At 37.4% G+C, this 24,175-nt stretch overlaps 1 protein-coding gene across 1 annotated transcript in view; it reads right to left on the reverse strand.

The window, feature by feature from the left end:
• TNNI3K (TNNI3 interacting kinase) overlaps nucleotides 1-24,175 on the reverse strand; it is a 288,749-nt gene that overhangs the window by 84,669 nt on the left and 179,905 nt on the right. The window contains exons 19-21 of the mRNA XM_045835309.1: nucleotides 20,065-20,117; nucleotides 19,688-19,740; nucleotides 15,585-15,717 (exon numbers count right to left, since the gene is read on the reverse strand). Of these exons, the coding sequence (XP_045691265.1) occupies nucleotides 15,585-15,717; nucleotides 19,688-19,740; nucleotides 20,065-20,117 (239 nt within the window). The remainder of the gene's footprint in view (nucleotides 1-15,584; nucleotides 15,718-19,687; nucleotides 19,741-20,064; nucleotides 20,118-24,175) is intronic.

Raw genomic sequence — 24,175 nt, forward strand, 5'->3', positions numbered from 1 at the left:
CTTAAATTCCATGACTACTACAAGAATGTTAGACTTTTAATTTTTAATATGTATAAGGTAGGTATTATTTTCTAAACTCTGTCAGAGACTTCACATCCATCTTTTTATCTAATACTACTCATTGACTGAACTCCCTAGTGCTGCCTGCCTATTTGCATTTCTGAACACTGCTCATCTCAAACTCCCCGATACTACATTATGATTCTTGGAACTTCATTGTAGATTACTGATTGCTGATTATTTTTCTGTTCTGCAACCAGTGATTTCTATACTCCCTTGGAAACCAAGCCTATAACTATTTTTATGAAATTACATTTCGTATCAGACATCATGGTATGTACAGACTTTTTTGACCCTCCCTAACAATGATGCAAAATATGTATGAGTGTTACTGATATGTTTTGGTATGTGTATGTAATGAGTTTTTATCAAAAGAGTTAAATGTAACTATAGGTTGCTGTAGTCTCTTCCAGATTCCATGCTCTCTTCAGCCACTTCACATTAAAAATACTTTGTGAACAACACGTGAAACTCTTTTTATTCTTAAAAAAAAAGTTACTCTGTACCAGTGGGAGCTCAAGTTCCAGGGCATGGCTCCTACCTGTTTTCCAGATTGTGACGTCATAGGCATCTGTCTATATCTTAAAGGCTTGAGGTATGACCCTCAACCACTACCTCTCTTCCCGAATTTGCTCCAATTCAGTTCCATTTATAGATTTGGTGAAGTGAAATCATATGCAGTGTAACTTAAGTCTGCTTCATGGGTTGGGCAGAATTAGTATCTAATTTTGCCAAATGTAAAATTTATACTTATTCTTTGTAAAATCTTAGAACATAAAGAGAATTAGAAAGAATAAAATTGTATTCAGAGGAAACACATGTAAACATATTTTAAATGTTGATTATGTTTACATCATTGAGCTTATTTCTAATATACAATTATGTAATACTTCTTTCCTTAAATTAAATATAAGCATTTCCAATGTTAAATCTCCATGTTAATATATTTTTAATGACTCTTCACTTAGTGTGATTTACTTAATCATTCCTCAATTTTATGTTCAAATTTGGGTGTAAACACTTCAAAGAATGCCTTTTTCAATATGACTTTCTTGATTTCACAAATTACCTATGTTATTTTGAGAGGTAAAATTAATATATCAAAGGGGATAACTGAAGACTTTTTATACATACTGATAAATTGTTTTTCTGGATAATTGTAGTAATTTATACTTTCAGTAGCAAGTCTGTAAGCAGGTTTTTAATTATACCTGCGCCAGAATTAGATTTTCTCACTTCATAAAAGATTTTACTAATATGAGAGATGAATGTATCAGCTTACTCATTGTTTAAATTTTGTTCTTTAATGAGTAGTGAGGCTTAATGTTTTCCCAAACATTTATTATTTGTCTTTAAAATTTTAGTTCATGCCTTTTGCCCTCCTGTAATGGGGAACATGCCCCCCGGAAATGAGGGAGGGGTTTGAGCTGTGCATGTGTGACTGGAGATTCCGCTCCTCGGGCCCCGAAGAGGGGCGAAGGCAAACGAGGCCAACACAGGCCCTCACTGGTTGCTAACACTGAGAAATCAAAGAAACAAAAGGCGGATCAAAACATACTTAGCAAACTTAACATGACTCATAAAATATATCTTTTGTGTTACAAAAAACTAGGCGTGTTAGGCTTCTTCCATTGGCTTCTCTTGACTATTCTGAATTCCTTTTGGAGTGCAGTGAATAAATAAGCAAACAAACTGATGCTTAATGATCACTGATCTAAGTCTACTTTTTCATCTTATGACAATCTGAGTATTGTTGAGCTGGAGCAATTGTAAGAACATAAACCAGTGTATTGCACATTCAAGCTAATGATACATATCTTAATGGGTGGGGAGAGACTGTTCACAAAGTGAGTTAAGCTCAGATGCAGGTGCCAAACATCTCCTCTGAAACTCTCTTGGGCTCTGATATCAAGTATACAAAGTTACTTGTTCACTTTTTGGCATTGTGTCTGGAAAGTCAGTTTAAGATGAATGATATTTAATTCTCCATTATTCAAAGCAGACTCTGCAAAGCCTTGGCAGCTTCTCCCTTTTGCTTTGCGCACTCTTGGCAGGGACACTACTCACGAGCAACTCTGACAAGTGGGCAATGCAACATGAGGGGTCATGGAACAGAAATTCGTTACCTTTGAGATTGCTTTGTCCATCTTGCCTAAGTGGCCATGCCACACTAGCAGCTGGGAAACTTTCTGGTACTCGGGATTCAAATGTCACTTTCAATTCATTAATCACATTTTACCTTGATTGCTACATGAAATATATTAAATGATTTATGTAAATATTGCTTTCTATTTTTACAGAGAAAACTACTATTAAGAGAGAATAAGGCTAAATTAAAAATAACAAAAACTATTTATCGAGCACCTATTCTTTCATCAGCACTATCTGAAATAATTATCAGTAGTTTAGTAAAGCTTATAATCTAGCTTCTAGGCTAGGGCTGTTCAACAGAACTTTATATGTGTGTGTGTGTGTATATATATATATATATTTTTTAATTGCTTATGCTATTATAGTTGTCCCAGTTTTTCCCCCTTTGTTCCCTTCCATCTGGTACCCTCCCTTCCCTCCAGCACACTTCCTTCTTAGTTCATGTCTATGAGTTGTGCATATAAATAAGTTCTTTAAGTTCATGTCCATGAGTCATGCACATAAGTCCTTTAGCCTGTCCATTTCCTGCACTATTTTTAATATCCTCCTGTCCATTTCATACCTACCAATTATGCTTCTTAATCCCTGCACCCACCCCCTATTTTCCCCCTCCACCCTCCCAGCTGATAACCCTCCAAATGATCTTCATATCTATGAGTCTGATCCTATTCTGGTTGTTTGCTTAGGTTTTTTATTTTAGATTAAATTGTTGATAGTTGTGAATTTGTTGCTATTTTAATGTTCATAGTTTTGATTTTCTTCTTTTTCTTAAATGAGTTCCTTTAATATTTCATGTAATAATTGCTTGGTAATAATGAAGTTCTTTAACTTTACATCATCTGGGAAGCACTTTATCTGCCCTTCCATTCTAAATGATAGCTTTGCTGGATAGAGTAATCTTGGATGTAGGTCCTTGCCTTTCATGACTTTGAATACTTCTTGCCTACAAAGATTTTTTGAGAAATCATCTGATTATCTTATTGGAACTCTCTGCTTTTCTCTTGCTGCTTTTAAGTTTTTCTCTTTATCATTAACCTTTGGCATTTAATCATATGTCTTGGTATGGTTCTCTTTGGGTCCAACTTGTTTGGGACTCTGTGCTTCCTGCCCTTGCATGTCTATGTCATTCACCAAAGCAGGAAAGTTTTCTTTCATTATTTTTTCAAGTAAGTTTTCAATTTCTTGCTCTTCCACTTTTTCTTCAGGCATCCCTACGATTTGGATGTTGGTATATTTGAAGATGTCCCAGAAGCTTCTTATGCTATCCTCATTTTATTCAATTCTTATTTCTTCTTGCTATTCTTGTTGAATGCTAAGTTTTTCCTTATGTTCAAATTGTTCATTTGAATCCCAACCTCCTCCCCTTCACTATTAGTTCCCTATAGATTTTTCCTTATTTCACTTAGTATAACCTTCATTTCTTCTTTTATGTTGTTGCCATACTCCCTGAGTTCTTTGAGCATCCTGATCACCAGTGTTTTAAACTCTGTATCTGATAGATTGGCTATCTCTGTTTTGTTTAGTTCTTTTTCTGGGGTTTTGTTCTGTTCTTTCATTTGGGCCATATTTCTGTCTCCTCACTTTGGCAGCCTCCCTGTTTTTGTTTCTGTGTATTAGGTAGAACTGCTTTGACTCCCCATCTTGGTAGTGTGGCCTGGTATAGAAAAGTCACCTGTAAATTGTGTGGGGCAGAGGCCTAGGTAATTGTCAGGGTGGGTGACCAGCTTTACCATTTTGTGGTTCTATGTGGGGTAGGGCTCAGGGAGAGGACAATGCAGTTGCCTGGCTTCTTGGGAACCGCCCAGCCTGGTATCAGAAGCTGTAACCCCACCAAGGCTAAGGCTGAGGGAGTGGCCTTGGGCCCTAAACCAGTGAGGAGACAAAAGCTTATCTCCCTGGCAGGAGCACTACTTCTGCTGCTTCATTCATAACTGAACCCCAAAGCTTGGTCGGTTAGCCAATGACGGGTAAGATTCCCCAAGGGGGAAATGATCTAAGATAGGCACGATCACGTGAGAGGCCCCCCAAAAGAGGGACTTGGGGGGCTGCAGCAAAAGGGGGTGATGGACCCTCGCTCCTTGGCTTTGACATAGCCTGAAGTTCTCATCGTCTGGGAGAAAATCTCCTTATCTCTTGGTTGCCTTAGTTCCCTTGCTCCACCTAAGCCTGAAACAATGACAGGGTGATGCAGCTCTGTGCTGAAAAGGGCGGGTTCCCCAAGTGATCAGGCCTAAGAAAGAATATGTAAATTCCTGTGAAACCTGCTTGGTTTAGAATGCTCTCAGTTGAATGATAAGGGTCCAGGGAAGAAGTAAGTTTGTTCCTTAAAGTTTTACAGCTCTTTGACCCTGACTCAAAATAGGCCCTCAGACTTCCTTGTTATCTATTGTTTGATCCTTACTTCCTAGCAATGATTAATGAGCTTTTACCTGAATTCTTATTCAAATGAAACCAATAAAAAGACTCTCTGAAGGAAGGTGGCCAAGCGGCGTGCTCCCCACATGAGGAGTGGCCCTGCTGTTCCTATTCCCCCACAGGACCTGGTTGTCTCTGTGTATGTTTTTCTCAAGTGTTGACGAACATCCACAGCCGAGATGGATATTGCAGGCTGGTATCCATCCACACTGGCTTCTGGAGGTTTGCCCAGAATTTCCAGTCACTTAACCCATTCCCTGTGTGCAGTGATGCCCTTCCAGCTGTTGCCCTGGTGCTGAATCCCAGAATCGGCGGGTTTGCATACATTCTAAGACTGTATGGACTCTACCTGGAGTATCCTGAAAATCCAGCAGTTTCTTCCTCTGCCCCAACCCCCACAGGTTCTTATAGCCAGAAGTTATGGAGATTGATCTTTCTGGCACTGGGACCCTGGTCTGTGCCATCTGGCCTGGGGCTGGGATTACTTGCTCTCAGGGTATCCGTCCCAATTTTTATCCGCCACGAGTGAATGTGAGAGTGGCCATTCTGCCGCAACTGCTACCTCTCCGTATCATACTGAGTCTCCTAGCCTCTCTGCCTGACTCCATGTCTCCACCCCTTCTACCAGTTTGGATGAATGTGTCTTCTTTAAATCTTTGGTTGTCAGACTTCCATACAGTTTGATTTTCTGACAGTTCTGGGTGTTATTTGTTTTGAGATTTAGTTGTAGTTCTCTCCATGAAGAGAATACCAGAAAAAAAGTCACATTTCAACACTGAACCATAAAAGGCCGAGAAAAATCCAGTAAGGCAGTAAAGTGTGTCTACACTTACCTGTACTTCCATCTTAACTCCATAGTCTCTACAGGACTTTTTGCAGTGATGAAAATATTATTCTGTACTGTTCAATATGGCAGGATATGGCTATTGGGTACTTTTAAAATATGGTTGGTGTAACTGAGAAGCTGAAATTTTAATTTTATGTAATTGCAATTAACATAAACTTTCATTTAAATAGCTACATGTGTCTCGTGGCTGCCATATCAGAGAGTTCTAGAGAGGTGTTGTCTCCCTCTCCCATTAGCCTCAAAGAGAGTCGAATTAAACACAATTTTGTGAGTCAGCCTCAAGGGTCTACATAACCCTGGTGTCAGTTTGTGGTTTCAAGTTCTTTATTGTTTATTAAAACTTTGTCAAGAAAAGAAAAGCTATGAATACAGATTATCAGTGTTGTCTCTCAAAAGAGGCCAGTGAACGACAGACTAGGCATTCAAAATAATATGTGATAAACTTTATTTATTCATGTGACAGAATGTATTAACATTCTATGTGAATGATAATAAGCTAAGAAAAAATAAGTGTTATATTTTCAATAAAATATGGTAAATGAGTGCATAATTAATTAAGAGATGAATTACTGGGTTTTTCCCTGCCTTTTATGGTTCAATATTGAAATGTGATTTCTTTTTTCTGATACCCTCTTCCCTACCTTCTTTTTTTGCATTACATCTACTGTCACTTAAGTCATAGTTTGGATGAACTCTTTCTGGGTGTGCTCCCTATGTTCTGACCCAGTACCCTGTACTATAATACCATACAATGTTTTATACTTAATTACCTATTTAATTGTTTGTCTCTGAAAATGAATCACAAGTTCCTTGAGGTCAGTGCCTGTGGCTTTTCACCACTGTATCTCCTGTGCTGAGCATAGCGACAAGCAATTAGTAGGCATTTAATAGATATGCACTGAATGAATCAATAAATGAGAGAGTTTACAATAATATTTCACTAGAAATAAAATAGATCATGGTATAGAGGACTCAGTAAACAGTGTTTGTACAAACAAGTGAAGATGATGGATTAATGCCAATTAATATCTTATTTATTATTACATTTTCAGGACAGAGAATAATTCCTATTCATCAAGAAACATTTCAGAATGAACATAATGTTCAGTTTAATATCAACTGAAAATATAATTAAGTAAATTATTGAGATCTGGTGACACATTTAGTGCATAATACTCTCTTTTGTCCAAAGCCTTTGGGGAGGGGTTTTCAATAAACTGAAGCAGTATGACTATTAAGCACTGCCCTTTACAAGGAAGTCTGGAGCCCTGATTTCCAGTCTGGCTTTACTTTTAACTCTATGGGAGATCCTAATTAAACTAATTTGCCTTTGTGAGTATTAATTTCTCTAAATTTAAAGATGAAGCAATGAGGACATAGTGCAAGGGTGACATGCATGGCCTTTGGGGACAGGGAGCCATGCATTTAACTCTGGGCTAGCACGTGATATTGAGCATGTATATCTTACCCTGATGGGACCCAAACCACAGGCTATTGTTAGAGTCAAAAGAGACAGAGTACTTAGAGCATCTGGTACATCGTAGATTCCAAATAAATGTTAGCTCTTGTTGTTGCTATAATTATTATCTACATTTCTAAGGGTTTTTCTAATTCATTTAGTCTGAATTTAGAGAACTAGATATCAAAAACACTGCTGTATATTATGTGTTCTGTTTAGACCAGAAATCTTAGCTTCTTGTGAGGTTTTCTTTGGGTATGAATACCAAGTACGATACTGCATTGAGTCACTATGAATTACAAGGCTACAAAACATCTCATCTGTCATCATCCTCCTCATAATGCAATATGGCCATTGTGAAGAGGATGACTACACAGTTCTTCAGGACAAACTTAATTAGCTACACATTGCTTATGGATAAATTGTTACTAGATTCTGAATTCCTAAAGTAATCTATCACTTATTCTCTTATGTTTTATAGAAGTAAATCTAGGAATTCATATAAAAAAGGAACAATAAATTACCATTTTTTGCTTGTAAGTTTTGACTAAGATAAAATTGCCAGAATGTTTTTTTTCCCAATTTTGATTGTGTGTATGTGTGTTCTAAAAAAACACAATTGATTTTACTTCATTGTTTTTAATGGGCAGGGCTGTGGTAAAACAAAGCAAATTCATTCTACCATCTCAGCAAGAGTGAAGACATTCTTTGTTAAACTGACACTTTTCCGTAATGTATCACCGGAGCATATAGCATCTGAGAGAGACCATGAGATTGCAATCTTGAGATTGTACTAAGAATGGCTTAATTTTTTTAAACCACATCCCATTCTCATTACAGACTGTCAGAAGAATAGATTAATTTGCACCATTGTCTGTTCTCATTGCAATCTTTGTCAGTGTAATGAAGTATCAGAATGTTAATATCAGCTATATTCATAGAAATATCACCATCCATTGGACCGATTTGATCTTTTCAGTGATCTGTGTAGTTATTGGCTGGCTCCACTCTTTTCAGTAAAAAAAAAAAAAAAAAACTGATAAGGGATAGCAAACATAAGATTTCAGAACTTTAGCTCACTCTTATTTTCCTATCACTTGTCAAAGTACAGTCTACATCATCAATATACTTATGCCCTTTGAGGTTATTATATGCAGATGTGTTTTGATTCTAATCACATATTCAGAAGAGCATAATCATCTAATACTTAAGCAGGGGTAGCAAATGGCTGCAAATATGAGACCTAGGACTTAACTGTGTTCTCTATATGTATTTCAAATCTTATTTTTAAAAGCCATATGTTAGACATCAAAACGTCTGCAAGCCGTATTTGGTTCCAGGACTGCAGTTTGCAGCTCTGAGTTAAAGTCTCAATATGAAGTCTCACCCAAATCTGGCTAGAATAAATTGGCAGATGTTCTTAATTTGCTGTCACATCTCAGACTTAGAGCCTGGCATTAAGGAATCCCGGGGCACAGAGTGGAGTCTCCTTGTGAAACCTGCTGGCATCACACAGGAAGACAAGAGGCTCTCTTCTTTAGCCCCAAACTACAATCTGAAAGTGATCCACAAAATTGGTACCTGCTTGTAAGAAAATGGATTGGATAAAATATATATTGATGGATTAATTCATCCCCGATTTCTCCATTAGTTTTTCATGATACATGGGAGGTGACAAGCCCAGGAGAGGAATCAAACTGCAGAAGCAGGTGTTGGTTCCTTTCTCTGACATGTGTCCAGGACAGCTCTTCTGTGCCAGGTCACACACACCCGCTCTTTTCTCATCTTGCCTGCTTCTTCCCTCTCTGCTTGGCTTCACACCTCGGCTCCTTCTCCTTCTAATCTAATCATTTCTCTCACAAATCTGTTCTCTTCCTATATCCACCATCCTCCTGCTGGCTAAACCAGAAGCCGAAAAGTCATCCTTAATTTCTTCTTCTCCCCTGCGCTCCCATCTCAATCTATTAGCAAGTCCTGTTTAACTCTCCTAAAGCCAACCTCTGCTTTCTCTTCCAAAGCCACCTCCCTGGTTGAGGTTTTATACATTCTCTTCTTGATTACCTACTTTCCTTGACTCTACTTTGAATCTCTCCAATCCAGCTTTTGCTGTGTAGCAAGAGGAAACATTTAAGAAATAATGGTAGAGTTGTACTATTGTCCTACTTGAAAGTCTACAGTGACTTGCATTGTTGACACACAAGGCCCTTCCACCATCTGGCTCTCATTTTACATTTACAGCATGTGTCTTGCTGCTGAGTCTCTTGTATTTTCTGATCTATCCCTACTGAATTATTTGTGTATCTCCTCTACATCTGTACCTTGCCCATACTGTTTTCTGCTGGGATGCCTTCTTTATCTCCCCACTATTTATCTATTTAATCAGTACTCATCTTTTAAAGATGTAGTTCAGGTATCATCTACTCTAAGAGTTCACTCCTGATATCTTTTGCCTATCACTTGTCTCAGCAGGAGACCGTTCCAGGGAGAATCCTAAGCACTCTGTGCTTTAGTCTAGTTGGGACTCACTCTGCTGATTGTACCTTTCTCACTCTCTCTTTGTACTATGAGGGCCTGGGCAATGCCTTACTGCTTTTTGTTTTCCTCTTATTCTAGCACCATTCCTGGCCATAGGAGCACTTAATAATAGCCTAAAATATTAATAATAGTATTTGTTAATGTTTATTTACTGAATTCTTACTAATGACAACCACAATTTCAACCCTTTCAGATAGGTCATATTATTATCCCTACTTTAAAAAGGAAGAAATCAAAGTACTGAAATATAGTTTGGGTGAGTAGCTTCATAAGGTCCCGAGACTCAAGCCCTTACACATCATGTAAATTTTCTTTAGCCCATACACTATTAGCTTGAAACAATGTTTCCTTAAAAATTGAGTTAATTGCCAACAATTAAAACATTTTTAGTTAAAAAAACACACAGAAATTAGTTGATATGGTAACAGTGAGCAGGCATCCCTATGTTCCTTCATGGCATTGTTTCACTGGAGCTGTGTAGCTCTGGTCCTACTGAGTCAGAGCAAGGGATTTACTGCTCATCACATTGTGCTGTGTTGAACATTTGTCTGCTTCTGCTGGCCCTGTGGGCACAGTTCTTTCTAAACCTGAAATTATAAGGTTAATTTGAAGATATACTATGTAAAGGAGACCCTAACTTCAGGTTCTTCTGAATGCATACTCATTATTTGCATAAGAGTCCATGCTAAGATTTGTGTTCTACTTTTACATTTCTCCCAGGAGACAGGATTCTACTAAATCTGGGAGGTGAGCCATGTGTAATGTTGCAGTTACTGTAATTGATAATGCTGCCCCACATTGTAGTCATGGATTTGTTACTTATTGTAAATGGTTAATATGTTGCTTATATTGAATCTGATGCTTCACATGATTTATTGCTAAACATATGCTAGATTGCCTAACCACCGCAATGATATTAACAGTCTCATTTCTTGATGCATGGTCACTGTCCAACATTAAAAAATTCAGCATCTATCATAAACAAACTCACCAATAAAGTAGTATAAATTCCAATATCTGGGATATTGGAATCAAGTTATTTTTAGGCAAGATTTTTAACTGTTCTATTATATAATATTCTCTCTCCCAAAATAGTAAGTATTTCTATGGGTACATGAGAGAGGGGATCTTCAACTCTTTGAAATGTTCATTTTAAAATTTGTAAAGTATAACAGAGTAAACAGCAAAACTGTATGAGTGAAATATAAATACTATGATAAATGATGACTTAGGACATGGAGGAGACTGAGCTTAACTCAATATTGGAGAATTAAGGAAGATGTTTTTGGAAGAAGTAATATTTAAGACCTAAAAGTAAATTGTAGTTAATATGATAAAAAGTGGGGAAGAGTGTCTCTGACAAATGACTACTATTTGTAAAGACATGGAAGTGAGAGGAAATGCAGCAAACTGAGGAAGTGAAATAGTTTCCTGTGGCTGGAACATAGTGGAGAGGCTGCAGGTGACAACAAGTAGATGTGGGGAGGAAAGCAAGACTATCATTGTGGGGGTCCTTGTAGACTGTTTTGAGAAATTTTGTTTTTATTTTAAGAGAAATGAAAAAAAAACATTAGAGATTTTGAGTAAGGAAAGCCAGATGATCAAATCCGATTTTTTTAGAAAGCTATGCAATGGTAGTTGGTGAAAAAAAGAGGGTGAACAAAACTGGATGGTGAGAAAAGAGGGTGAGATCAGGATGCCGTTTATGATACTGTGCTGAGTTCTGCATGGAAAATAAGGAAGTAGCAGTGATGAGGGTGATAAGTGTATAGATTTGAGATATTTAGAAAGTGAAGCTGAAAATAATAAAAGTGAAAAAACAAAGAAAAAACAGGAGGAAGGGAGGACAAAAGAAAGAAAAGAAGAAAAAAGAGAAATCGAGATGACTTAAAGTGTTTCTGTGGGCTTCCTGAGAATGAGAGTTCCACTCAAGTATGAAATCACAGGAAGCCTGGACCCTGTATGACACTCTGCCCTTATCTTTCATCTTTGAGTTGCAGAGCTTTCAATTCACAAAGTTCAGTGACAGACATGATCTCATTTAATCCTCACAGCACTTTTTGGGGAGTCATCATTAACTGCATTTACTGGGGAAACGGCCAGCAAAAGGGCAACATATTAAAGGAAGCCAAAGAAGGCTGAGTGACTGGAGCACGAAAAGTGAAGTGATATGAACAAGGTTAGAGATATAGAGCCACAGAGAGTCTTGTAGGGCATGCTAAAAATTTTGAGGTTTAATCCTAAGAACATGGGTAGTCATAGGATAATTGAAACAATGGTGACATAATCAAGTTTAAGTTTTTTAAATGCCATTTCAGCAGATGTGTAGAGACTGAAGAGGAAGGGGAAACAAGAATAAAAGGAAAACAGTCAAATGGCTATTGCAATAATTTGATAAAGGTGGCAATTTAAACTAGGGGGGCAGTGGATAAAACTTCAAGAAGTAGATAGATTTGAGTAAAATATCTCACTGCTCTACTCTGTATTGCACGGGAGGTCCTTGCCTGTGTAAGAGGCAAGAAAAAGATATAAAAGACATATAGATTGGAAACAAATAAAATACAATTTTCTTTATTCACAGGTGTCCTAATCAATTATGTGGAAAATCCTAAAGATGTACAAAAATGTTGCTTGAACTGATAAGTTAATTTAACAAATTCATAGGGTACTATGTTATTTAAAAATAAGAAACAGAAGACTCAAAGAACTTATATGTACAACCCATTGTCATGAACTATGGTTGGGGGCAATGCTGGAGGTTTGGGGGGCAGGGCAGAGGGGGGATAAAGGTGGGAAAACTGTAATAGCATAATCAATAAAAATACTTTAAAAAATAAAAATAAATAAAATCTTAAAAATAAATAAAAATTAATTATATCTCTATATTAGGAAAGAACCATTGGAAATTGACATTAAAAATAACATTCATAATAGCATAATGAAACACAAAATACATAGAAATAAGCCTAAAAACCACATTTAAGATTTGTATGATATAAACTAAAACACACCAATGACAGAAATTTAAAGACCTAAATAAATAGAGAGATACACCATTGTTATGGATGAAAGATTCAATATGTTTAAGTTGACAAATTTTCTCAAGTTGATCTACAGATTCAATGCAACCCAATGAAAATTCCAGCATGTTCTCTCTCTCTCTCCCCCCATCCCGGTAGACATTGAAAGCTGATTCTAAAATTTATATGAAAAAGAAAAACTTTAGAATTAGCCAAAGCAATTTTAACAAAGAAGAGCAAAGTTGGGGGATTCATGTTGCATTCCAAGACTTATTATAATTTATCAATAATCCGATAGTGGAATAAGGGTAGGCATATCAGTGGAACAGAACAGAGTCCAGAAAAAGATGCACAGAGATCTGGTCAATTGATTTTTAACAAATGTACAAAAATAGTTTAATGGAGACAGTCTTTTCAACTAATCATTGGAAAAATTGGAAATCTATAAAAAACTCAATAAATTAACAAAAGCACTATAAACTCAACCCATACCTTATATAACTTTTAAAAACCTCAACTCAATCTTACAAACGTAAAACTTAAACCTATAAGTCTCCTATAAGAAAATATAGGCAGAAATGTTTGTGGCCTTGGGTAAAGCAAGAATATTTTAGTTAGGATACACAAAAAAATTGATTTAAAAATTTGATTAGGTAGACTATTGAAATTAAAAACTTCTGTTTGAAAGACATTTTTAAGAAAATGGAAAGACAAGTCACAGACTAGAGAAGAATACTTGCAAAACACATAACAGATGAAAGACTTCTACCCAGAATCTAAGAATTCTTACAACTAAATAATAAAGGCAGTTTGAACAAACACGTTACCAAACAAAGATATATGAACATCAAATAAACACATGAAAAGATTATCAACATCATGAGTTATTAGAGAAATATAAAATAATACTACATTGATGTAGCATTACACACTTACTCTAGTGACTAATATTTTATTTTAAGTAGATAATAAAAAGGTATTGGCAAGAATATGGAGCAGGTAAAATTCTCATATGCTGCTGGTAGGAATCCATCATGGTACAAACGCCTTGGAAAAACTCTTACCATAAGATCTTTTAGGTATTTATCTAAGAATAGTAAGAACATTCATTCAAAGACTTGAGTGGTTTTTAGCAATTATAGTCATAATAGCCCCCAAATAAGAATAACTCAAATGATCATCAACTTGTCAATGCATAAATTGAGGTATGTTAACACAATGGAATATCACACAGGAATGAAAAATAATTACTGATGAATGTAACAACACAATTCCATTTGTATGACATTCTGGAAAATGCAAACCTATAGGCACAACAGTGAGTTTAGTGGTTACCAGGGGCTGGGTGTGAGAAAAGCAGATTAACTCCAAAAAGGGAGCAGGGAACTTTCTGGAGTGATAGAAAAGCACTATAGTGTGATTGTATTTGTGACTATACAGCTGTATATTTTATTAAAACATTGATCTGTTAGGCTAAAATGATAACTTTTATTGTATAATTTATACTTTAATAAATTTTATTTAAATAAATAAATAAAATTAAATATATAAATTAAATTAAATATATAATTAAATATATAATTAAATATATAAATAAAATTTATTACAGTATAAATGACAAAGATGGTGGCTTAAGCTAGGATGGTGGTGGACTGGGGTAAGTAGTGAATAAATCCAAGATGTATTAGGACTTAAAATCAACAGAATAGGTGAATGGATTGACAAAGAAGATGAGAGGAAGGAAGATTTATCTCTTTCTTATGAAAAATGCCACAATATTCTAGAATTATTGGATTTTTTAGAATTATAGATTTTTTAAATATAGTCATTGGTCTTACTCAGAATGAAAATTCTAAGGGATAAAGAGCAGCAGGTGAGAGCAAGACATTGCAAATGGCCATGTTGGTCCAGTTCAAAATGGAGTTCTCATATCCACACTATAGTAATGGCTAAACCTCATCATTTAAATTTAAAACACGAAAAGCATATATAGAGAGATTAGGGCAATTAAATAGTCATTGTATTCAATGAGTATGTACAGAACATATATTTTGTGAAAAGCTTCCTGTTAGACACTATGCAGAATATAATTAAAGTCTGTACTGTTTTAGGGGAAAAGAGGTTATGAAAATGAGGACACCTTGAAAAGAGGATATGAAATGTGGCTTTTGCTCTGCACTTGAATATTAATCATCACTGTGATCCTGGATAAGACTTTTAACTTAGGAGAATACACATTTGTAAGATTTGTTTTTCCTGAAGATCAGTTTTGACTTTATTCTTTTAATAGATCATGATAGAGTGGCCACTAGGAGCTTACGGTATAATTTATTTAACGTTTACTTATGATTTAATTTGAAAACAACTTTTCGTGCATACTTGGTTTTGGGGATGCATAGTCCTTAAGAACCTTCCAGACTAATGGTGGACACAAGTAAACAATGTGACAAAACACGAAAGAAACTCAGCTAAAATGAAGAGACAGATGCAAATAAAATTTACGTTAAACCTCAGGTCCTGAGATTAAATTCCCTGCCTCCACCATCTACCTTTGCATAGAGTACAATGCACATTATGAACATTAGGCTCACTCACAAAGTCCTATTTTTGAACTGTAGCCACATGTGTACACAAAATTCTTAGGAAAAACAATTCTCTCTCGTATAGCGTGAGACAAGCAGAAAGCAGTCATGACAGGTTATTTTTATGTGTTGACACTTTCAGCTCATCCCTCTCTACACACTGAAAAAACCCACTTCTATAATCTAATATCAAAAATAAGTATTGCGCTGTCCACATTACTGGCACATACATGTCACATGACCATAGTCATTTGCTTGTTTTATTAACAACAGATAAAGCAAAGCCCTAAACTTTAATAAAATATACCTACACTTTTGTGAGTCTAAAATCACAGAATTAGGTCATTAAGTTTTCTGGGTTGGGCGCATACCTTAAAACAATTTGATTGTTTACTTACATCTCACTTTGCCACCCCACCAAGAATAATCATTTTGAGTAAAAAAAAAGTTTCTTGAAGTTGTAAAAGTTCACAGAACTAAAGGAAACAGGGAAATTTAAGTACACTATGGCTTACCTGGTTTGAGGTGAGCAAATGGAATTTCACCGGTGAGAAGTTCCCACAGACAGAGAGCGTAGCTGAAGACATCAGCTTTGATGGTGTAGCGCGTGCACTGGGTGAACACCTCAGGAGCCATCCAGCGGAGGTTCTGTGTGTCAAGAACCTGTGTGACTCCACAAGTCATTTATTTACCATGTTTTCATTCTTCCACTGTAGAACAGTGTTCTTCTTAGTGAGGATCAGTTAAGTGTTCTTTCAATATTCTCAAAAAACATAAATGTAAAATAATATTAATATTACCCTCAATTGGTGCATAATTGGTGTGTTTATACATGAATAATGTGCTTACTGTTATTCAGTCTTTCAAAGGGCATTATTTTTAGTCACTGGAAGGTCATGAAATCCATAATTTTTCCAAAAATATTGCAATAATAGTAGTCATCATGTTTCCCTGTCACTTATGAAATGATAATCACAGCAACAGTGTTTATTTTTTGTTTGTTTGTTTACTCTGAGCATCTTCCCCTAGAAGCCTTACAAGTTTCTGAATAGCCAGATATGGGTTTATCCAGGAAATCTATGTTTCCCTGGGAGTGAATCTGTGCACTGTGGGAGGTATCGTCCTTCCTTTAGCAGGGGTGTCAAACTCATTTTCACCAGGGGCCACATCAGCCTCAAGGTTGCCTTCCGAGGGCCAAATATAATTTTAGGACTGTATAAAGGTAACTACTCCTTTAACAGTTAAGCGAGAGCTCTGTGCTGCCACTGGGTAGAAACAAGGTACCAGGCAGGATAAAACAAGGTGGAGGGCCATATTCGGCCCATGAGCCTTGTGTTTTGCTACCTGTGCTTTAGATCTTTAGGTTGTAATTTAGAAAGTCACCAGATCAGGCCCATCAATAGTGCCCTCATGATGGAGAAAACAAAGGGCCTTCAGGGAGTGCCCAGAACATAACCTATCAGCTTATTTCTCACTAGCAGGATCAGGTCTCTTAGGTATCCTTTGTTTGCCCAGACATGTTACTTCTGAATGCTATTTGTGCGATATCCCAGGAAAAAACCCCATGAACTGCTACAATTACATTTCTCTGCACAAAGTTCTATCCTCGTGTTTAGATGGCCTTATTTATATTCTTTTTTCTTGCAATTACATATTTTTCAGTTTTAAGTATGCTTCCATTCTGAAATGCAAATGCGTAAGTATGGTTTATTTGTGATCTAGGATACATCAGTAGATTTTGAGTTAGAAGATGAACATTTTATAAGACATTTAGCTCCACCACTATCGGGGCATCTGTGGGCAAGTCTATATGCTTTCCAGAATTTAGATTCCTCAAGGGCAAAACAGGAGGAAAGCCTTCCAGCTCTAAAACCTCGTAGCTCCATAATCACATCAATGGCCTTTTCTAAACACCTGATTTCATTGTATTTCCACTGAAGAAAACCAGTGCATATTCTTACTGAAATTCTGTGTGTAGTGCTGGCTGCTTATAATTCTTCTGAAGTGTCTACCTTATTTTGAAATCATGCATAATTATAGCTTTCCAGGAATATCTTCATTCTGACTATGGTGCTCACATGCAATTCTTCTACATGAGCTTTCACATTCCAAATAGTCTTGGTTTATGTAGCAGATTATGTGTCACAATATTGCCTAAGTGGGAGTAGGCATATAGTATGCCCCATTTTTCACAGGAGGGTAATAGAGTAATTATCAAACTTGTATAAGGCCATACAACTGGTTAGAAACAAAATAGCTTTCAAAATAAATTTAGAGTAATGCTATGCTTGAAGATGAGGAGGCACGATAAAAGGGTGTAACTCGATGTTGGTGAAATGCAATTCAATTCCATTCAGTGAAAGTTTGTTTAGTCAGAGAATCTCAACTGGCTGCATTTTAGAATCACTTGGGGAACCTTTAAAAGATACAGGTACCCAAAATTTACCCTAAGCAAATAAATCAGAATTTCTGGGAATCAGATTTAGGTAGCAAACTTTGAAAAGTATCCCAAGTGATTTAACTGTACAGCCAGGGTTGAGAACCACTGATCTAGCTATCTCTATGTCCCAGGTACTAGATGAAGTCTTTGTGTCTTGTCAAAGACGACACACTCCTCACACCACCCTGAGCTCATAACCCATCATTCTTCTCCTTGCTTACTTTACTCCAGTCACTCTGGCCTTGAACACACAAAGAACTCTCCTGCCTCAGGGCCTTTGTACTTCCTGTTTCCCTGTCCACACTGCTCTTTTCCCCATGTGGATTATTCCCACATCAGGTCTCATGGAATGTGGTCTTTCTCATCCTATCTAAATGGCATGCCCATTACTCTCTACTCATACACTCTGCTTTGTTTTTTCTTCATAACATTTATCACCATTTATTTTGTTAACTTGCTTCAGGGTCTACCTTCTTGTAGTAGAATATTAGCTCCATAGAAACAAGAACTTTATTTTATTCACTATAATATAATATCCCCAGTTTCTAAATAAATGAAACTGTTCCATAAGGTGCTCTAGAAGGTGTTCCATAAATATGGATTGAACCAATGAGTGAAATCTAATCACCCTAGTTGGACACCACATGGTCCATGAAGTTTTTCCTGCCTTCCTCTCTCACTCATCTCTCACTTTTTCTTTCTCACACGGCACTTTACCAACAATGCCAAACTATATGAAGTTCTGCCGGGAAGTTTGGTATTTCTCTTCCTCCCCTATGTCTTTGCTCACACAGTTGTTTACTCTGCCTGGCACCCCCTTCTCTTTTTCCCACATCTGATGTACACCTATTCATGCCACCTGAGCTCCCATGACTCTGTGTCACACCTCAGCATTGGAAATTCACACTGCTTTAAATCCATACCACTGTTCTCCTCACTAGAAAATGAGCTCTTTCAGATCAAGGACTAAGCTTTTATTTACATTTTGCATCGATGGCCCTTTGCACAACACCTGACATGTGGTAGGACCTCAATAAATGTTTGTTGAATGAATAAGAGTACAAACCGGTAGTGCAAATTGCTACAAAAGAACAGAGAGAAAAGTGTACGGGGAGAAGGCAGAAGGGTGGGCAGGTTATTAAAACAGATACAATTTCCTGGGCCTTGTAAGAAATATAGACTTCCTCCAGGTGGGGTACATTGCACATCACATTGGCAGAGTCATAGGGGTGTGAAAATGAATGGCATGACTGGGGGATGGCTTGTGTGCTGGGGCACAGGGAAGTCGAGAGTACTTGTCGGGACAGGTCACAGAGGTGCCTGGGGACAGTCTGGGGAGGGCATGAGGCTTCCAGGCAAAGGATTTGGATTTTTGCCTGTGGGAAGTGGGCACTGTTGATGGTTTACAGGAGGAGGTAAATTATCAAAGCACATCTAGCTGATTTTTCCAAGAATGAACTGGAAGAGAGGACTGGAGTTAGAAGCCTATTGCAAAAATCCGGGAAAGAGATGATGAGGACTTGAACTGAGGCTGTGGAAAATGAGAAGTAGAGATGAACTTTAAGAAAAAGAAACAATCAGAAAAAATGATTGAGTAAAGTGTCAGTGGAAGTAGGAAAAGGAAGGGGTGAAAAATTACCGCAAACTGGGTAATTTAATAACACAGGTTGTCCAGAAAAAGAAGTGTACATTTTTGTTTGTTTGTTTTTGGTGGGGTAAGGAGTGAAGGAGAAAGCAGGTGATGAATTTGATTGCAGACATTTTGAGTACAATTATACCTGCTTCAGATGTTATCACTTTTACTATTTTACTTCAAGTGGAAAATGAGTTGTTAATTGATGCTGGTGCACTACAAATTTTATAGTGGGTTATCTATTAACTGTTAATTATAGGACGTTAGGACCCATGCCTGCCATGTACTTTTCAGTTGCATTTGAAACGAATTCTGTATTATTTTATCCATAACATTTTCCAAATATATATCTAATTTATTTCTCAGGGAGAGCCTTGAAATAGTTCTTTTGAGGGCTTTTTGAAAATAAAAGCATAAAACATTATCCTGCCCCTGGGACAATGACATTTCTTCCACTGAAAGCTGCCCTCATCTCTCTTCCTCTCACGATGAGTTTACACATTTTAATTGTCCCGTAATTAGAGGGCATGCAAGCAGCAACGGACCCCGGGCTGCTTGGTCATGTTGTCTTCATCCAGAGACTGCAGGAACCTTGATTCTGGAGGAAACGAAACAAACCCGTGTCAAAGGAAATGTCTTGAACCAAGGTCAAAGGTTACAGCTAACATTTTGAAACCCTAACAAAACTTTATCTTCTTTAAATTCCCAGTTCCTGTCTTTTAGCTGAGGATATCAAAGGGAGGAAACTAAAAATAAATGATATTCTTTAAAAAAATCAGGGCCATTAAGATTTTAATGATTTAGAAAAGTACATCTATCAGGGTGAAACCTGTTTTAATACCTGTCATACAATATTAGGCACGGACTAGGAAGGAAGAAAGAAACTGATATTATTTGGGGGTATTATTCCTGGAACTCTCACCTCCAAAATCTGCCACCACAGCATGCCCATCTTCATACAGAAGAATATTGTGACTGTAAAAAAACAAAGCAGACTTTGAGTAAACTTTATTTCCTAATCCCACTGGCTCCTCAAGAAGGAGGACAACAGTCATCATTTGTTTACACTATAACCTAAACTAGCCCCAAAGGCTAACAGAAATCTCAGCCTAGTGACTGATGTTCTTAGACTCCTTAATTCAAAAGGAATATTTAAAAACTGTAATCATCTTATACTTGACTTTGAAAGTATACACAATATCCTACCTATCGTAGATAAATTCTCTAAAGCCGTCAAAAGACTAATTAGCTGAAGATCAGATTTTTAGCTCTTTGGAGCTCATTTGTTAACACAGTTGTGGTTATGGGCAAAGAGTAAAGGCCTTTGTGAACATATCAGAGTCAGGGCAGGGGAACCAGCTTGCGGGAAACCTAAGCACAAGGACAGTTCAAGGTAGGGTCTGACGTGAATAGGGCTCTACGAAAAATGTCTCGGCCGGTATGTTCTTGCTACAATCTCAGGACAAAGGAGTGTTTTTAGGGCCTGTGAGGTGACACTAGCTAAATTACTTTTGAAGGTTTGGGGGAAGGAAAGTGTTTAAAGGTCATTAACATCCCCTTTCAAGAATTCAAGCTAAATTAAGAGTAACCCTTTGAAGAAGTAAATCAAGGCTGGACAACCCAAAGAGAGGTCATTTGTCCCACATACCAGTGACCTGACTTGTTGGATATTGCACAAGCATATCGTGAGATGAGATTGCCTTTGACCGCTTCCACTGAATGCCTTTCTGAAGTTCAGCACAGGGGATACAATCAACCGCTTTGTAGTAACTGTGTGGTGTCAGGTGGGTACTAGGATTATTACAGGGTCATTTGGTAAGTTACAGAAGATCTAACCACTGTGCTGTATAGCTGAAATTAATGTAATATTAAATGTCAGCTGTAATTGAAAAATAAAAAAAAATTAGCAGCATCATCTCCTTCGATAAGATTTGCAAATGGAGGTGCTCTAATTAAACATAGGGAAAGCTCACTGAACACCTACTTAACCTTCATCTTTTCCAAAATAGCAGTCATTGAAGCAATAGCCTAAATCTGTGGCTCTAGATTAGCCCCCAATAAGTTACACTTGTAGGAAATATTTTGTTTATCAATTTGTTCATTTGAATTTTTCCAAAGTAAAAAGTATGTTACATTACTAAGAATGATTATCAGCTTGCTAAAGTTGGAGTGAAGTGTTTAGCAATATTTTATTCTTCTGTTAGAGAAACTTAAGTGCATTTGTCACTGGGCCACCCAGTACATTATGGTATGAGAGGCAGTGTGTCTCAGGGTGTAGGAATTATGTTCATTGCTGCACCGCTAACATTTTTAGCACGCTGCTTATTACATAAGAGTATCCTACACACATTGTTGAACAAATAAATTAATTTAAAAAACTGAAAATACACAATTATGAATTTGAAAGGGTAAAAGTTATAGTATTAGTTAATCATCAAGTACTGATAGAACATCACTCTCAATTTATAAATAAATATTTAAAATTCAGATAATCCTGGAGTTGGAAGAGACGTTAGAACTAACTTAGTCAAACCCTCTCAGTTTGGATGACTATCCAAAGCTCAGAGAATTTCAGTGCATCAACAGAGGTTAGATAAGCAGCCAGGAGCAGTGAAGATAGAGGACCCAGTTCATGCAGGCCACGCCCTCAGATCTTAGAACAATGCCCAACAAATAGTAAATGATTCATTAGATTAATTGATTTTATGAATTATCCTTGTGTTGTTATAGACCTGTCCCTAAAACACATTTACTTTCTCACATTATCAGGACATTCTGAGAGATGCAAATGATGCAAGTCATAGACTCCATTTTCTAGGAACTTATCCGCTGATGAAAATGAAGATGAACTTGGGTAATACAAGAATTAAAGAAAAAAAAACAGTGCACCAGTGCAGATTTTAAAAATAATTAGCTTTAGAGTGGGCCTTGAAGGATAGTCAGTAAGCGTACAAATACCAGCTGGGAGCTGATCATGTGCTAGAAAATTTTCTGTACTCTGGGATGCAGTGGTGACTGAGACAGGCAAAGAGCTTGTGGGCACACTTTGTACTGAGTGGGAAAAGAGGCATAGACAAAGGAGGAAAGAAGAACAGTTTGGGGGATGTTGGTAAAGGCCAAGAGAGAGGAATATGTATAGTTTGTAATAGGGATTATAAGAACAATGAATTTGCTAAATTAAAGAGGACAGGCTGGAGAATAATGGGGGGAAATTGAGTGGAGGGGGTGTTAGATTACAAGGGAATTTGAAAACAGGGAGAAAGGAGTTAGCAGGTTTCTATGCACAAGGTGCAGTGTTCTGAAAGTAGAGGGACAAGTGTAACAATTTTAGGCTCCAGGTACCAAAACACTAAAGTAAGAAGGTAGGGTGAAAAAACAAACAAACAAAAAGATACGGTGAATCTATCAAAAACATCTGAAAGAAAGCATCTACATCTTGGGGCAGCTTAGATTTAGAGAATAAAAAAAAGGACCAAAAAGCAAGGATGGCCTCCAAGGTCTCTACTTTAGAGTTCTTAAGGCCAAGGCAATAACATATCCAATTAAAATATAGCCAGAGGCATTGAAATCGACAACAAGCTGACAATAACCAGAGGGGAGGGCAAAGGGAAATAACGTGGGAAAGAAGGGGAAAGGATATAAATGAACATGAATGAAAGACCCATGGATGGAGTCAAGGGGGAGTGGGGTTGAGGGTGAGAGGTGGGCGCGGGTAGGGCAGGGGAAAGTGACAGCGGCAACATGGAGACAACTGTATTCGAACATCAATAAAAAAGAGGGGGTGGGAAGAAAGGGTTGTCTTACCAAAAACCCTGTGGGTTTTTATGGAAAGGACAATGGCTGACTTGGGAGGCTGAGGAATTTGAATAAAATCAATGCTGTGAATGGCAAGGTTGGATTCACCGGATAAATAACTGTTAATTTTATCAAACTGAAATAATATTCAAAGTGAACTCTTAATTCCTTAACCAGCAACAGCTGGTTAAATAAAACGAAGAATGCACTGTCCATTCAGGAACACAGGACAATGTGAGTTTGTACAAGCACATGTGTCCAATGTTGAAAAGGAATGCCTCTGCAGAAGGAGAGCACTTGGGGAAGTGCTGGGGCAAAGCAAAGTTTCCTATCATTGCACGGTCGTCTTTTGGATTTGTCTACTCCTTTTGTGACCACTCAGTAACAAAGAAAACTAATTTTTAGAACTACCTCTAAGATTCATCTTTTTTTTTTTTAAGTGCTAAACCATACTTGCTATCTGGAGTAAGATAAAAGGAGGAGGTCAGGTAGGGGTGAAGTGGCAGCATTGGGTTATCAGCATTGGGGTTGACAGCACTTGGGAAAGGGAAAAGCTTGAAGATGAAACCAGCTATGACAATAGGAGTGGTACAATTATTATCAGTGATGAGTTCAAGAGTGTACTACTGAGCTATGTCATAGTCTTCAAGTTTTGAGAAGAGTGAGAATAATGAAAATTGCAGGAGCAGTAGGGCAGTAACAGAGAGAGGGTGGCCATGAAGACAAAAGGAAGTAGACACTACATGATCACCTCCTACGGGCAGGCCCCGGCACTTTGAGTACTTTTCCACTCTTCACGAACTCACGATGTGTTTGGTGTTAGCATGTCTTGTCTATGGGTAGACATTTGAGGCTCAGGGCGGTTACATCAGACAGCCACTATCACAGCTGGTAAGAGGAGAAGGCAGCATTCAATTTTCACTCTCCATAGTCTACCCTTTTTAGGAGCAGCTGACTCGCACATCATCCAGGCAGGCCCTGAGGAACCAGGACTCTCCAACTAGATATTGAGACAGGAGTTCTAGAAATTTGGTTTGGATGAAGAGAGGTCTATCACCTAGTGCCCAAAATGCCTATGTTCAAAGTACAACTCTAAGATAATGAGGACAAAGTCAATAAGCTATGTGGAAATAAGTCTAATATACTTCTGTACCACCAAGATACAGTAAGTGAAGACTCAGCCTCCATCCCTCCTTCCAGAGCACAGTTGATAGTGGCATTGGTAGGTGAATGAAGCA

Source organism: Phyllostomus hastatus, unplaced genomic scaffold (genome assembly GCF_019186645.2).
Source record: "Phyllostomus hastatus isolate PE091 unplaced genomic scaffold, TTU_PhHast_1.1 phas_contig_209, whole genome shotgun sequence".
In the NCBI taxonomy this organism is placed as follows: Eukaryota; Metazoa; Chordata; class Mammalia; order Chiroptera; family Phyllostomidae; genus Phyllostomus; species Phyllostomus hastatus.